The sequence below is a fragment of the Archocentrus centrarchus genome, chromosome 23, assembly GCF_007364275.1.
Source record: "Archocentrus centrarchus isolate MPI-CPG fArcCen1 chromosome 23, fArcCen1, whole genome shotgun sequence".
NCBI classification, from domain to species: domain Eukaryota; kingdom Metazoa; phylum Chordata; class Actinopteri; order Cichliformes; family Cichlidae; genus Archocentrus; species Archocentrus centrarchus.
In genome coordinates, this window is record NC_044368.1 from 1,031,166 (window position 1) to 1,047,581 (window position 16,416).

The following is a 16,416-nucleotide window of genomic DNA, read 5'->3' on the forward strand; positions in this document are numbered from 1 at the left end:
TCCACGGTTCTCATGGTGTGTTTAAGTTCCCGTCTGTATCGGGACATCTCATCGTCTTACTGACAGCTCCGTTAACGCCATGGCAGAAGTCGCTCCCGCAGCAGCACCAGCCCCCGCCGCCGAGGCCGCCCCGGCCAAAGCCCCCGCTAAGAAGAAGAAGGCGGCGGCATCGGCCAAGGCCACCAAGAAGTCCGGCCCGTCCGCCAGCGAGCTCATCGTGAAAGCCGTGAAGGAGTCCAAGGAGCGGAAAGGGCTTTCTCTGGCCGCCATCAAGAAGGACCTCGTCGCTCGCGGCTACGACGTGGAGCACAACTCCGCTCACGTCAGGCGTGCCCTGAAGAGTCTGGTCCAGAAAGGCGCGCTGGTCCACACCACCGGAACCGGGGCGTCCGGATCCTTCAAGGCCGCCAAGCCTGCTGAGAAGCCCAAAAAGGCAGTCAAGAAGCCCGCGGCGAAAGCCAAGAAGCCGGCGGCAAAGAAAGCACCGGCAGCGAAGAAGCCAGCCACCGCCAAGAAGCCCAAAGCAGCTAAAACCACCCCGAAGAAGGCCAAGAAGCCCGCAGCGGCAGCAGCAAAGAAAGCTGTGGCCAAGAAGGCAAAGAGCCCCAAGGTGAAGAAGGCTGCTGCACCCAAGAAGGCAGCAACACCCAAAAAGCCTGCAAAGAAGGCTGCTAAGCCCAAAGCCGCAAAGGCCAAGAAGGCTGCCCCCAAGAAGAAGTAAGTCCACCTCTGCTTCACCGCAACCAAAGGCTCTTTTCAGAGCCACCATCTGTTCCTCTGAGGGGAGATCTTCCTGCTGATCACCGGCCTCCCCATGCTCCGTGTCGGCTTTATCACAGACTGTACGGGGGGTGCACACTGCTACCCCGCCACCCCCACACCCCGGACTGTAAATATCCACGTTTTATTTTAAAGGCTTGTAAATATGCTCTCTGCTGTGACCATCTTAACATGTTTGTGTTGATGAATAAAACTATTTTTACATCAGCAGTGACTGTTCCTGTCAGTGCACGATAACATCACGTGACCGGTTCATTCATCACTCGGTTCAGTTTATCAGAATTTATTTCCAGTTTTCTTGTAGCATATTTTGAATTAACTGAATTATTAAAAGGAGTTTATTTGAAGCTGGTAATAAAAGGAGCAGTGAGAAACTCTGAGCAAAGCCAGAAATATTTAGATTCAGTATGAATGTAGTAGCTGCGCAGACTCAGACTGACCTCACATCTGTGTGGTAGTTAGTGTGCTTTTGCTGCTCAAATTTTTATTCTTATTTTTAGTTGGGAAAATTCTGTCAGCAGGCAGAATGTGAAAGCCTGAAAACAACTTCAATAATAAAAGAAAAGCTCAGTGAAATAGAAATAAATAGAATTGAGCTGTAAAATCCTAAAGATTTGATCCCGATTTTTCACTTGATTTCATATTCTCCGGGTCTGTGTAGGCGGTCAGTGATTGGGTGTGATTTGATTACAGCTGTGTGTTCAGCCCCGATAAGCGTCCAATGAGCTTTGAATCTGACGCGTCACTTCCTTATCGCGACTTTTGATTTTCCCGCTTCAGCAGAGGAACCGTCGATCACGTGTACATGTTGGGCCAATCAGCGCTCTCCGCGCGCCGCCTCTGGGTTTATAAGAGAGGTGACCGCTGCGTTTGAACTCATACCTGATTTCCTGAAAAAAGGAAGCTGAAAATGGCCAGAACCAAGCAGACCGCCCGTAAATCCACCGGAGGGAAAGCTCCCAGGAAGCAGCTGGCCACCAAAGCTGCCCGTAAGAGCGCACCAGCCACCGGCGGCGTGAAGAAACCTCACCGCTACAGGCCCGGCACCGTGGCCCTCAGGGAGATCCGTCGCTATCAGAAATCCACCGAGCTGCTCATCCGCAAGCTGCCCTTCCAGCGCCTGGTCAGGGAGATCGCTCAGGACTTCAAGACCGACCTGCGCTTCCAGAGCTCCGCCGTCATGGCTCTGCAGGAGGCCAGCGAGGCTTACCTGGTCGGCCTGTTCGAGGATACCAACCTGTGCGCCATCCACGCCAAGAGGGTCACCATCATGCCCAAAGACATCCAGCTGGCCCGCCGCATCCGCGGAGAGAGGGCTTAAACTGACCTGAGACCAGCGTATAATCAAACGGCTCTTTTAAGAGCCACAAACTGGGTCTAAAGAGCTGCAGTCCTGTTATAATAATCTACACAAGCACTCGACGATTGATACAAAATTGATACAAAAAGTGTTTTAAAACCTGCGGGTAACTGAAGTATTTTGTGATCCGAAATCGCTATAAAGTGTTTCAAAGGTATTTTACAGCAATAGAAACATGAGTATCAGCGCCGGGCGCTTGATGGCATCCTCCATTTTGATTTGGGGCACGAAGCCAGAAGGGTCCTGACAGCATCACCTTCAGCCAGCTGCTGGTTCTACAGGAGAGCCCATGCTGGGCTGGTCCTGACATCATCGGAGGTATCCGGTCATCCGGCCTCAGACCGTCAGCACGCCGGTGCTTTATGGGTAGAGTCCGCGCCACTGACGGCAAAATGACGGAAAGTTATTTCGTTTAAAAACATGAGCCATGCTGGATTCCTGCAAACTAAACCATGCTACCGCCATTTTGATTTGGGGCATGAAGCTTGCATGGCGACTTGAAACCTCGACCAGGTGTTGTCTGTTTTGAATCGTGTTACTTAAACGGCTCTTTGTGTTTATTTAGGTCTTTGCGTAACACGATTACAGCATGAACAAGGATCGCTCTCAGTAAGGTGGGTGGCTCTGAAAAGAGCCGTTGTGTTGGGAGGTCAGAGCAGATTTAGCCTCCGAAGCCGTACAGAGTGCGGCCCTGCCTCTTCAGAGCGTACACCACGTCCATGGCGGTCACGGTCTTCCTCTTGGCGTGCTCGGTGTAGGTGACGGCGTCACGGATCACGTTCTCCAGAAACACCTTCAACACACCGCGGGTCTCCTCGTAGATCAGGCCGGAGATACGCTTTACACCGCCACGGCGAGCCAGACGGCGGATGGCGGGTTTGGTGATGCCCTGGATGTTATCGCGGAGAACCTTACGGTGGCGTTTGGCGCCTCCTTTCCCAAGCCCTTTACCTCCTTTTCCGCGTCCACTCATTTTGTCAGACTGACTGATGCAGAGGAGGCGGCGAGGCGCGAATTTAAATCTGTGCAGCGGACGTGTTAGGAGACAGCCAGCCAGCCAGCCAGTCCGAGCTCGATTTGAGGACGTAATAGAAAACAGGTTTTGCCATTGCGCCTTATTATCGTTTCTCATTGTGGATGAGGATTAACTGCTGGGAATTGTTACAGTAATTAATAATATAATCATAATATAATAATATATATAATATAATATAATTAACAATATAATCAATAATAATAAAAAACATTATTATTATTATTATTATTATTATTATTGTAGGGTCTTTACCCACAATACAAAGCGCCTTGAGGCGACTGTTTGTTGTGATTTGGCGCTATATAAATTGAATTGAATTATTATTATTATTATTATTATTGTTATATTATTACGCAGACCAAGCTCTTGCTGCAGAGGTACAGGGACTGAATGGGCCAGACACCCAAACCAAGCAGCTGTTTAACCGCCTCAGTGACCTCACCCTGCACAGCTGCCCTTCCTCACCTGCAGTATCACACAGCGTCACAGCTGTTCTTATATCTAAGGTCGTCTGCGATTAATAAACCTATAAATCCTGTAATATTCCTGCTCAAACACAAAAACACACAACTTATTATTGTAAAATCACGCATGTTTTTATTTGTTTACTGAGAGAAAAGTTATTCAGTGAAACTGGATGAATTTGATTCAGTATTATAATAATAATAATAAAGACTGAATGATGTCACACATGAGCAGATTTAAATAGTTGATAGTTCAATAAATTCAATAAAGTTTGGTAAATTTAGCCCAAACATCAGATCTGAAAGGATTAATACTTTGATCATTTCTCACTGAGCTTTCGCTCCCCTGAAATGTATTCCTGTGAAAACCAGCCTGACCAGCACATCAGTACAATCATCATTTTCATGTGTTTGATTGGAGCTGCTGTACTTGGTGACGGTGTGCGTGGCTCCCTGGGCAGCAGCAGCCTCACGGCGGTCCAGATCTCTGCGGAGCTGATGGAGAACCTGATAGAGGAGCTCATAGAGAACCTGATAGAGGAGCTCATGGTGGAGCTGATAGAGGAGCTCATGGTGGAGCTGATAGAGGAGTTGAAGGAGGAGCTGATGGACTGAGTGTTAAAATAAATGGTCTGAATATCCCAATCTCTGATTAAAAAGAATTATTTTATTATATGTTATTCTTGCATGAGTCACATATCCTGTTTTCACATTTCCTTTCTAAGTGTGTTTGTGTGTGACGTGTTCATGTGTGCTCAACTATGCGTATGTGCACAAACACACACACACACACCAGCATGCACACACGAGCTCAGAATGACTGACAGAGACTGATAACTGTTAAAGTAACATTAATGTGTTCTTACACACCTGTCCAGGTGGCCCCGCCTCTCGCCCTGTCACACCTGGACAGACCCTGATGGAAACTGTTCATCACAGACAGCACGTCTGAGACGGAAAGGTCAAAACATCCAATCAGGGTGCAGAGGAGAGGGTGATGATGAGCCGAGAGGCCGGAAAGCTTTCGTTCCTTCAAGAACGTGTTTTAATCTTTGAATGAGATTCGAACATTAAAACAATCAGCCTCACGTTTATTAAATGAAAATGGTCCTTAAAAAGAAATTAAAACTCGTTTCAACAGAAATGTCTCTGTTTACCTCTGAGTCTGATCTGAACCTGGCTGATCTCAGAACACGTGGGACAGCTGATACCAGAGCTGCAGGGCCTGAACTTTATTACAGCCCATCAACACAAAAGATTAAAACAGCTGCTGTCAGTCACAGATTACCTGAGTTCACCTGCAGGGCTGCTAAATTCAGGAGAAAAAAGGGGAAAAGCAGTTTGTTAGTTTTTAATGTTCATGTGCACGTTTGTTAAAGGTCGTGTGAGAGCTGTGCTGGGTTAAAATGAAGGATTCAGGCTCCTGAACAGGTCACTGTGGGTCAGTGTGATGATGATGATGATGATGGTGATGATGGAGGCAGGTGACTGGGGGCTGATGAGGGGCACTCAGCTGTAATTCATTACTGTCATTAACCCTTTGATAAGCTGAGTTTGAACCTCCCGATGGAAACCATCATCACATCAACAGCAGCTGATTATGATGTGTGTACGCAGCATCGTGTCCTTCACCTGCTGGATCTCAGAGGCTGTGCAGAGATTTCACTGTCAGAGTGTGTAGCCTCTTACAGGTGAGTCTGTTTCAAATGCAGGAAGTTCATCAACAGCACCACCAAGTGGAGGAACAGTGAAAAGCAGGCGAGCAGCAGGTTCCAGTTAGTTTCTGTTTATTTCATAACTCTTCTGCATATATTATCAACAGTTTAACAAACAGGAATCTTGAGTTAAAAACACGATGTAACATTGATGGGATGAGGTCTAACATGTGAAACACTTAAATCACTTCTACACACAGAAACTTTTGGCTTATTCAGACCAGTTTGGCAGCGCTGTTTTGGGAGACGTGTCAGTAAAGGTTCTGCAGCTTCACACGCACACACACGGGAAACTAAGTCCACTACTGCCGGTACAACACAACACCCCCGGGTGGGTGTGACTGTGGGGCTGATGCAGTCAAAGTCATGCACTAAAAAACTTTGCAGGTTTCCAACAAACAGTCACTTTTTCAGACGTGCTGGAAAACGTCCAAAAACGTGGGAGCAGCGAGCACCAGTTTGTGCCTCCGAGGGGTTCAGCATGAGTGCAGATAAAGAGCTGCCTTTCAGTGCAAGCGGACTGCTGCAGACACTGATGCTGGGAAATGTTTCAGTTTGTTTGGTTTAAAGCGGAGCAGCCCCACGTCTCTGTGAGCTGTGACATGTTCACCCATGAACCCGTCATGTTTGTGCAGTCACTGGTGTGGGAAGAAGATGGCTTTCAATTGATTGTAATTTTTTAATCACTGCATCGTGATGCTGTACAGTGCACCATGGCTAACAGCTGAGATACTTTGGGTTCACACCCTGCATACAAACCATGATTAATGACACGAGAACCTTTGAGAACATCTGTCACAGGTACAGGACACTGTAAAGGTACGAGAAACTCAAAGAACCAATCTGTCATTTTAGTCGCTAAAATAATCAGAAATACTGCGTCAGTGTCGCAGAGAGTGTAAAAGGTGGACGCAGCTTCAGGTCTGGAAGGTGAATCCTTAAACCTGCACTGTTTCTAATGACCAGCAGGGGGCGACTCCACCTAAGTGTGATTGTATAGAAATCTATGAGGAAATGAGCTTCCTGCTCAGCTGATCTCTGAGCTCAGGAACCAATCAGTGATGTCACAGTGGCTACGTCCATATTTTATAGACCAATCACTATGCACTTAGATCTGGACCAATCACACCTGAACCTCAGAGTTCCTCTCGTGCACAGACAGACCCTCAACAGGCAGGTCTCCAAGGGTGTCCAGTTGCTATGGTAACGATGTCTGGAGATGAGTTATCACCGAAGGTAACGAGCGCTGATGATGTCAGCGAGGTCGTGTCAGCGTAAAGAATAAAAAACTGGAGCGAGTGCAGTCAGAGTTCACAGCACAGGTATCTGTACCAGCTCTTTGGCTGCACACCTTTACACCTGCTGGATTGTGTGACGTTTGCTGTCCACGTACTTTTGGTCATATACTGCACCACCTGTGGTAACGCCCCCACCTGTCCGCTATAAAGAAACACCATGTGAAACAGGTCGGAGAACGAAGAGTCCCTGAGAGGCACAAACTGGATCAGGTGACGCGCTCACAGATCTAACCGAGTGTGTGTGTGTGTGTGTGTGTGTGTGTGTGTGAGAGTGAGGTATTAGGAGACTAATGCAGGATGTTTGTAGGACTTCAGGTAAGGCTGGACATCAGTGAGGAGCACAGTACAGGTTAGCAGCTTGGAGGGTTCACGGTTCACAGCTGCAGAGAGCAGGGCTGAGACAGTAAAGCAGGAAGTACTGTAAACTCTCAAACCGCGTTTCTCCCACTTCCTCATCTCTGTTAACTCGTGGTTGTTTCACAGTAAAAGCCTCCCATTAATTAGACGTCAGTGCAGCAGGTACTCAGGTGTGCACATCTGAGTCATTAATGAGCGACGTCACTTCGTTCCAGCTGTGGAAACAGCTGGTTTACCTCAGCTTCAGAACTTCTTTGTCTCAGTTTAACGTCACAAACATGAAAATCAGAAATAAATCCAAATTTGGTCAAACTTAGTGTCCAAGTTTCAGGCAGGGCCACATTCAGAGATGGGACTCAAACCTGGAACCTGGTGTGGCAGCACGGAGTGAAACACCTGCTCCGCCTAATTTCAGGGCGATGGGCTTTATGAAAGGCGTGAATGTGAACGCCTGTTTTTGTGTCCGGGCTGGAACATGAAGTCATCTGCTGCACACCTGAGGACCAGCTGAGGACCAGCTGAGGACAAACACGCTGGACAACGGTGAAAACGTGGAACGTTACCTCGTTTTTAACGTGTGGTTGTGTGAGAGTCAAAGTGAGCAAAGCTTTAAAGACTAAATAAACATTAGCATTAAACTGCAGTTTGTTGGGAACGGCTGCAGGTTTCCCCTTTAACTCCTGTTTTTTCCTCCTCATCATCTTTGTGAACTACACCACAGTCTGCATCTGACTCCAGCTTTAATTTAGCCTGCGTGAACACAACACTCAAACCCAGGAATGCGTTTTTCAAATGGAAATAATCTCGATTTTTAGACATTTGCTCAGGTTTGCAGCTCCCTGATCGGGCGTAACTTTGGGCCTTCTCACTGTGTTTTTGCAGCATGGTGCAAGTCATCAAAAATGACTAATGAGAGTTTATCCAGGGAGCTGAATGTGACACAGAGGTCTGACTCGTCCTCAGGTTTACAACCCTCTGACTGACAAAGACGTCACCATCGTTAGGAGCCGGCTGACGAGTTTCCTCGATCCATCACAGCAGAATTTCTCTGTAATGAGCTTTAAGTGGAAACACTGAGACGTGCTCTCTGTCTAAGAGCTCTCAGGCTGTTCCTCATCACCTCCATAAACAGATGCTTTATAGAGAGATGCAGCTTCTGGCTCAGTGAGGAAGTCTCGGCTCAGCATCTCACTGATGAGTTCACGGTCTTCATCGTTAGTTTGAAATCCTACTGAATGCAGCATTATGTTCATTTTGATGCTCTTGGTCAAAACTGGAGGCAAACAGAACAAGTTTGTAGCCAATGAGCATGCAGTACTGTGCTGGTAATCCGGGGCAGTGCCTCCATCACTTCCTCCTCACGAAGACTTTGCACATGTCAAACGTGGCTGTTACCTCTCAGTGACACCTCACACCTGACGCAGGCCTGAAACCCAGAGCTGTTTCAGATTAATCATCACATTTATGAAGCGTCTGAGGGACGAGAACAGACTTTACTGAGCTTTTAGGGCGGGGTCAGAGCTTCAGACAGGTTTACTTGGACTCTAGAGGAACCACACGAGGATCCACGGATGGACCAACCTGTCAGGTCAAATCTGTTGTTAATATGATTTTTTCATTGATCATAAACCTCATAAGAAAATTACTGAAAATTACACCCAGTCACAGTACAGTGAGTGGGTGGTTGTGTTGTGTATCAGCGGCCATTAAAAATGGTTAACATTAACTAATCAACGTTTTTTTTCCCCGTTTCTCGTTTTTGTTCCACAGCCATCGTTTTGTGACGTATTTGAGAGTTTACAGTAGTTTCTGTCTCATTTGTGGAGAACACACTCATTCATGTTTCTCTCTACAGGCACACGTAATCATGCCACTTAAAGTTGTTTGACTGATATGTAGGAGGAAGTACAAAATAACAGCTAGAAGAACAGGCCACACAAAGGTAGAGAATACTAAATACTTCGGATCCAAGCTCCCGAACGAGCAGGAAACAGCTAAGATGAGCTGACGTGAGGCGCCGGCGGCCCAAACTGTGAGACCCTGAATGCGTCCTGCTGCTCGGGACCCTGGTGTGTTTGAAATGTTTGGTCCGTTGTTATCTGAGATAGGCTATGGCTTTGGCCCTGGTCACAGCAGGAAGGGGAGCATTTAAGGAAAACTAAACTTCCTCTTTTCCAACAGCCGAGCGCCGCCTCTCCATTAAAATGTGTTTGTTCGTATCCTCTCATCTGTCTTACACCGTTTTAGAAAAATAGAAATCAGGAGAACATCATTACAAAAATAAACCGAAAAGTTCGCCCAAAGTCTACATCCACACGACAACTTCACATAAATATCGATGATATTGCACAGCAAGGGATTTCTTCAGATATGAAGTGTATCACTGACACGATTTGTAGATAAAAAAGAAGACGTGGGATGTTAAAATGATCGTTGCATGTCCTGATGGGTTCGATTGTTATTTTTTCTGCAGAGCGACAGCAGCACGATCCCAGGCCCTCCTTCATCAGGCAGATATGTCCTCTGAGTCCTGCTCCAAAGAAAAGATGAAGAAGAAAAGCTTCAGAAGTATCACTGGTGAGTTTTGGTTGAAGGCACAGAGTTCTAAAAAGGGTGGATGATGCTGATTTTCAAGTGCAGCAGCAGGTTTTCCGTTGTTTGCGTTTCCTGATGGAGGGGATTTCTGCGGTCGGATCGACTCTCCTGATGGTCGGAGGGCAGGGCTTCAACTCTCTGTGGAGACACAAACAAGAGGACAGGACAAGGAGTCAGTGTGAGGAGAAGAGCAGGTTAATAAAGGTGTTCCAGATCAGAGATCAGCAGATGTTAAATTACTGCCAATGACCAATCAGACTTCTGGAAAATAGTGTCAACATTCCTGGAAGATCCCTCAGAGCTCAGACAGTCAGAGGGTCTAAAGCAGGGATCCTCAAATCCAGGCCTCCTGCAGGTTTTAGATGTGTCTCTGCTCCAACACACCTGAGTCAAATATAGAAGTCATTAGCAGGACTCTGGAGAACTTGACTGCATACTGAGGAGGTAATTCAGCCATTTGATTCAGGTGTGCTGGGTCAGGGACACATCTAAAAGCTGCAGGACACCGGGCCACGAGGCCTGGATTTGAGGACCCCTGCTCTAAAGTCTTCATCAGAGGAGCATCAGGAGGACACAGAAACTTTACCCCTGATTTTTCCTGTTGGCTGCAAACAGCATCAAACATTAATATGTAATCCTGAAGCACCAACCTGAGCCTCTGTTTGAATTCATTTACTCTCAGATCGTGTTTCCATGTTTCCAGCTTTCCTTCCTGTTTCAAATAAACTTTATTAATACAGCCGCTGTTTTCCAGCGTTACTGAGCAAAGCTCTGAAAGCTCTCACACATTCATGCAGAGCTTTTAATGCTTCTCCTCTCTCACGAGCCCACGCTCTGCTGCTCTCACTCACACACACATAAGTGAAGGCTGGGTGATGACCACCTTCATGCTGATGATGGTTTAAGGAGATCCTGGATGTGCAAATCCTGAAGAAGGACCTGAAACCTTCATGTGGAGCCAAAGCTCAAGATAGCTGAAAATAATCAACTCACAGAAGCAGAACTTTACTGAGAGTTAACTTTATTAACTCTACTAGTTTATGCTTTGTGGCGTGTCCTTAGAGGACACACAGAGGACACACAAACTGTGTTTGAAAGTTGAACCCAGGAGAGAGAATTGGCACTTTGTCGGGTTATTGACTATAAACCATTGTGTGAGGGTTTGGGTGGATGCTGAGAGTGAGTGGGGTTCTGCAGGGTGGCTGACAGCTCAGGGTCTATACGTGCCTCCACCCCCACCTTACACCATCTTCCTCGAAGTTAATCCCCCGGCAGCGGCAGCAGATGGTGCGGGGAGCATCCACGGCTGTGCCCTCAGCAGCTCCTGTAGTTATGATTGCGTGGTTTCAGGCATTAAGTTGGATCAGTGTAATCCACCGCAGCATATGCAGCAGCCAAATCCAGCAGGCAGGAGAACCTTCCTCCAACACTTTTCCTCAACAAATGCTCTCCAAGAGGTCCACGAGGTGTTACCGCGACCGACAACACCCCCACCCCCACCCAGCTGCTGCGTAAACACGTCAGTCCTGCATCCAAACATGTGAAGTCTGCTGTGATCACACTCTCAAAGGTGGGTTTGAATAAAAGGCTAAACTGAGATTTGAAAGGAGAGTTTAATCTCATCCTGCTGACCTCAGACTCACAGAGCTGAGACGTCAGCGTGGCGTAAATGCTACTAAAGCAGACGACCTTTCAACCATACAGCCTCTGAGACTGCAGCCCTTTGCAGACACACGTTATGTAACATTAACGGCATCCTGTCATAGAGTTAACAGCTTCATTCTTAGAAATCCACAGCAGGACGGAGAGCTGAGCCTGCAGCCGCAGCTACGGGGGCACCGCCGCCCCAAAGTCAGGAGCTGGACATGAGTTATATCAGGATATCAGGAAGGCAAAACACACACACACACACACACACACACACACACACGAGGTGGAAATGGAATGACATGCAGACACGGAGCTGATGATCACAGAGGAGGGACCTCAGGAGGAGACAACAGACAGGGAGGCACAACTATGAGCTCAAACAGGAAGAGACAGGTGTGCTACGGAGGACAAATTAGGACGTGTGACACACCTGAGGCAGCTGGATGAGAGTCTGTGATATAAGGTAGAAATCTCTGTCCTGATAGAAACTGCTGGGACTGAGACTGTGTCCATGAAGAGGACGCAGTCAGCATCACGTCCTGTAGCACTCAGTCTGACACACTAACACCAGTCTGTGTTCAGTGTTGATGGAGGTCATTAAAGACATGACAGAGACTCACAGAGCTGTTTCATCAGCCTGAAACTCCTCGAACCATCAGCTCACCATCACAAAGTAACAGCCTGTAAAATAATCCATCCATCCATCCATCCATCCATCCATCCATCGCTCCGGGTTCTCATTGGTTGAGAGCTCAGGTGGAGCTCAGCTCTGAGCAGGCAGGAGGAGGACTCAGTGCAAACTGTACTCTCAGCTTTGAGACCTCCACCCAAAGTGCCAACTCCACATTTGTTCTGTAACATATCCACCTCTCTTTCCAAACACATCATCACAGTTTCTTACTGTTCAGCAGTTTGCTGCAAACATTAAATCATGTTCTCCTCCCACAGTTCTGATCTGAAAGCTCCTACAGGCTCATCTGCAGTGATGACCACACCTTCCTGCAGCAGCACCGACTCTGTGTCTCTTTGTTCACTGCTGAGTTTTTAACACTGAGACAGAAACTCTGGAATAAGAACATTAGGAACACTGAAAGAAATGTAACACAATCAGAACAGGAACACAAACCCTCACAGGTTTGATGCTTTGGGACTGAGAGCACCAGTGACGTGCGGTGAGGGTCGTGACTGGTGAGGCACTGACGTCATCACATCAGATTTACAAACATATAGCTTATTCACCATTTGATTGGCAACAGTTGTTTTGTTTAACATTAACATAGTCTGAAGCAAACCTTTTAGCTCCGGTGTTGGTCTTCCTTTAATTATTATCTTCTGCTTCGATTGAAAGTCCAGTTTAGAAAATTCTTTCAGTTGAGTTATGTAATCTTCCATGTTGAACATAAGGCCAAGCAACAGGAAAAACTAACTGGCCTTGCTAACTGTTTATGGTAGCTTGCCGCCGAGGAGTCGTAGAGTCCCTGGGATCACCAGCGCCCCCTACCATGAGGCACGAGAACTGCGTGCCTCACCTAGTGTCTCTTCGCAGCAGTTTCATGATCGCTCAACACAAGAATGCATTACACACACATACAGTTGTTAATGAAAAAAACAACAAAAAAAAAACTGTGCATTATATACACCAGCTAAAATATAGAAATTTAGTTCATATAGTAAAAGTGTTAGAACATTTTAATAGCCACATGCAAAGGGAAAGTAATCCGGTCTCACTGCATAGCATGCCAGCACAGTTAGTAGTCATTGGCAATGACTATACTGAGCCGCACCACGGATTGCGCAATCCGTGGTGCGGCTCGCCGGGCTGGTGCCTCACCGTTCGTCTCTTAGTATTTGACCGGCAAATGCAAAAATTCAGCGATTTTGAAAAAACTAATCTAAAAATGGTGTAGTTAAATGGAAAAGAACTTTAAAATACAAATCACTGAATGAATATAACCATTTAATTTATTTTTTAATTTTATATTTCCACGATGACAGGTGAGGCCGTGCCTCACCTGCCTCCCCTGACTGCACGTCACTGGAGAGCACGTTGTCCAGTCTGCTGACCTCAGCTCTGAGAGCCGGGACATCAGCACTTTGGCCACTGCTCATTCGTGCTTTTCCATACAGACTGTTTACCTGCAGCCAATCAGAGCCGACCTAACCAGGACCAGCTGAAGGAACTCCAAACCACCTAAAGGTCTGCAGGTGTGCAGACAGAGAGTCTGGTCTGATTAATGGAAGCCTGTGCTCCCCTTCAGGACCTGCACAGAGTTCACAAGGAAGCAAACCACACACTTCCATACACACTTCCATACACACTCCAGCACCGAGCATGGAAAAGCGCCACTCTGGACCTGAAGCTGCATTACAGCTGAACTGCAGTCAGATAACTGATGTTTTAATAAAACATAAAAAATCAGAATGTTGTTACATTTTTCCTTTTAAGAAGAAACAACAACCTTCTTCTTTTATTTTCAGACTAGAATACAAACTAATTATACTTATTCACACCTTTGTTCTCTGTTCTTGATAAGGTGGGGAGAAGTCCCAAATTGGTTTCACCTGAAACTGTAATGAGCCACGCCTCCTGTCACACCTTGGCACAAAAGAGGGTCACAACCACCTCCAGGGGACCACGCCCACTGGGGATTTAAATACCTGGGTCTCTCCACCTTTCAAGAAACAAAAAGAAGTGCAGTGGCCCTTTTTTGAAGCTCCAGAGACCACCATGATCTGGACGACTGAGAACCTGCACAGACCTGTACTTATTAACCTCTCCTCAAATATATATTATGGACTTACAGCTTTGCATGATTCACAGTGCAAAATAATCCTTCTTTATGTGATACTGGGCCAGTGTGCAGTGCTGCAGTTCATCCTCCATCTGAAACAAACTGCTTTAGCTCCTCCCTCTTTAAACCAACTACTTTTCATTGGCTGACCCTAACAAACTGAAGGCGGGGGGGGGGGGGGGGGGGGGACTTCTGTGCCTGGGATGACCATTTAAGGGCCATAGCCTCTTTATGACATCGTGTTTAGAGCAATCTGCAGCCTGAGATGAGTTATGCACCCACTGGACGAGTGTGTCCAAAATTCTGCCTGATACGTACAAACAGGCACATTTGGATGGATGGATGAGGCACATTATTATGCATTCAGTGTCTTATATTTAATAGTGATTAAAGGATTAATTTATGCACAGTAACACAAAGACAGGTGGCAGAGCTGAAGCTGCTCAGATCTTCAGTGGGAGTGAGCAGGATGGATGGGATTAGAAATGAGTCCATCAGAGGGACAGCTCAGAGGCAGAGAGGCTGAGATGGTTTGCAGAGGAGGGAGGGAGGAGATACTGGAGCTGCAGGCAGGAGGAGAGCGCAGAGGAGGTTCATGGAAGCAGGGAAGGAGGACATGCAGAGGGCTAGTGTGACAGAGGATAGGGGAAGACGGAGGAAGAGGCAGATGATCTGCTGTGGTGCCCCCTAAAGGGAGCAGCCGGAAGAAGAAGAACTGAGCAGTTTATGCTCATAAGCTTAATGGGACAAATATTCTGTTCAGTTTTGGGCATCAACCAGTTAATAATTTTCACAAATGTTTGTTATAACCCCAAAGCAGCTGTTCCAGAAAGGGGTTATATGAAAACCAATAAACCAATAAACCATTTTAAAAACAGTGAAACATGTTAAAAATGTGGAGATGTAGGGTTTGTTGGGGCTCTGGTAGATCTCATAATTGTCCACCAGGGGGCGCTGCAGGATTTCTGCAGACGCTGCCGCTCTGCTGTGGGGGAGGTTTGTTTTTTGGATGGCTGGATTTTGGTGTGAGAGCAGCCAGGCTGTCATACTTTGTTGATTCATTTGCTGTAAAATCCTGTAAAATGAGCATTAATTGTTGAGTTGGTTGTTTCTGAGGATCTTTGTTTGCAAAGGTTAAATTTTCTGTCCCCGTCTCACAGGTTCGACTCTGCACGTGAAATTTTACATTAAGATGAGAACGATGACATTTGGGCGCGCGCTCTTAACGCTCCAGCAGTTTCGGTCCCCTCCGGACTGTTTTAAGCTGGGATGTGTTGTTTCATCTGCCGATGCAAAGCAGACTGAGTGTGTGTGTGTGTGTGTGTGTGTGTGTGTGTGTGTGTGTCCTGCATGTCTGGCGTTACTCAGAGAGAAACAGTTGGATTTGATGATTCACTGCTGGGGTTGTGAAACATCACGCTAACCTGGTGGTGTGTGTGTGTGTGTATGGGGGGGGGGGGGGGGGGGGGGGGGGGGCTCGTCTTCTGCCTGCACTAATTTTAAGTTATCCCCGGTTGCCATGGTTACTGCATCCCACAATGAAAGAGCTGAGTTTGCACTGAGTCGCCGACCTCGACCCCGTCCTCCATCTCGTTCAGTGAAAGTCACCGAGCGGAGCCGAGAGCGAAAAACGCCTGAAAATAAAAAGGATGTGAAGGCCGGGAGTACGGAGGCCCAGCAGTGACAAACATTCACTCTGAGCTTTATTAAATACAAAATACATATATGCCATTAATGTCACTGTAAAACTGTTATTAACAGGACTGTGAAATCTGTTTTTATATGAATGTATTTGTATTGTATATGTAATATGTGATGCTTTATTTAATTTTATTTGGTTATTCATTCATTTTAAGCATTACAAACTGCTTCATATTTATGGTATTATTTTATTTTATTTTTATTTAGCAAAATATTTTTTACACTGAATTTTTGGAAAACAAAATTTTTTTCACAATTTTTGTAAATTTTTTTAGCTTTTTTTGCAGAATTTTAATCTTAGTTAATATCAGATTATATATGAATCTTATTTTGTTTAGAAACCAGTATTTAGTTGTTTGTCCCATTTATTAATTTATTTTCATTTAAAACATTTCAAACTGCTTTTTCTGCATGAAACTGTGAAAATTCAAAAAATCCTTAATTGAAATGAAAAAAGAGCAGAACACTTTTATTTTAATTAAATAAAAATATATTTTCATACTTTACTATATTTTTATTTAAACAACTGTATCTTTATAATTTACTGAATTTTATTTATGGTCAAAAATCATACATGCTGCCTCCTGTTTATGGAATACTTATGTTTGATTTTTATTTTAAAATAAGACGGTGAGAAACCCTTTCTGCACAAAGACTTAGAAAAATCT

At 45.9% G+C, this 16,416-nt stretch overlaps 4 protein-coding genes across 4 annotated transcripts in view; 2 read left to right on the forward strand and 2 right to left on the reverse strand.

The window, feature by feature from the left end:
* The first annotated feature begins 60 nt into the window (after positions 1-60).
* LOC115773689 (histone H1.10-like) lies at positions 61-987 on the forward strand. Its single transcript, XM_030720562.1, has one exon. It carries the CDS (start codon positions 80-82, stop codon positions 719-721), a length of 642 nt encoding a protein of 213 aa, XP_030576422.1. The 5' UTR covers positions 61-79; the 3' UTR covers positions 722-987.
* A 691-nt stretch (positions 988-1,678) lies between these two features.
* On the forward strand, positions 1,679-2,142 carry LOC115773693 (histone H3). The gene has a single exon (XM_030720565.1). The coding sequence runs from the start codon at positions 1,691-1,693 to the stop codon at positions 2,099-2,101; it is 411 nt and encodes a 136-aa protein (XP_030576425.1). The 5' UTR covers positions 1,679-1,690; the 3' UTR covers positions 2,102-2,142.
* Positions 2,143-2,765: 623 nt separating this feature from the next.
* Positions 2,766-3,116, reverse strand: LOC115773697 (histone H4). The gene has a single exon (XM_030720570.1). The coding sequence runs from the start codon at positions 3,111-3,113 to the stop codon at positions 2,802-2,804; it is 312 nt and encodes a 103-aa protein (XP_030576430.1). The 5' UTR covers positions 3,114-3,116; the 3' UTR covers positions 2,766-2,801.
* A 2,865-nt stretch (positions 3,117-5,981) lies between these two features.
* The window catches only part of LOC115773688 (potassium voltage-gated channel subfamily A member 1), a 148,944-nt gene continuing 138,509 nt past the window's right edge, over positions 5,982-16,416 (reverse strand). The window contains exon 3 of the mRNA XM_030720559.1: positions 5,982-9,743. The gene's annotated coding sequence lies outside the window, so the exon portion shown is untranslated. The remainder of the gene's footprint in view (positions 9,744-16,416) is intronic.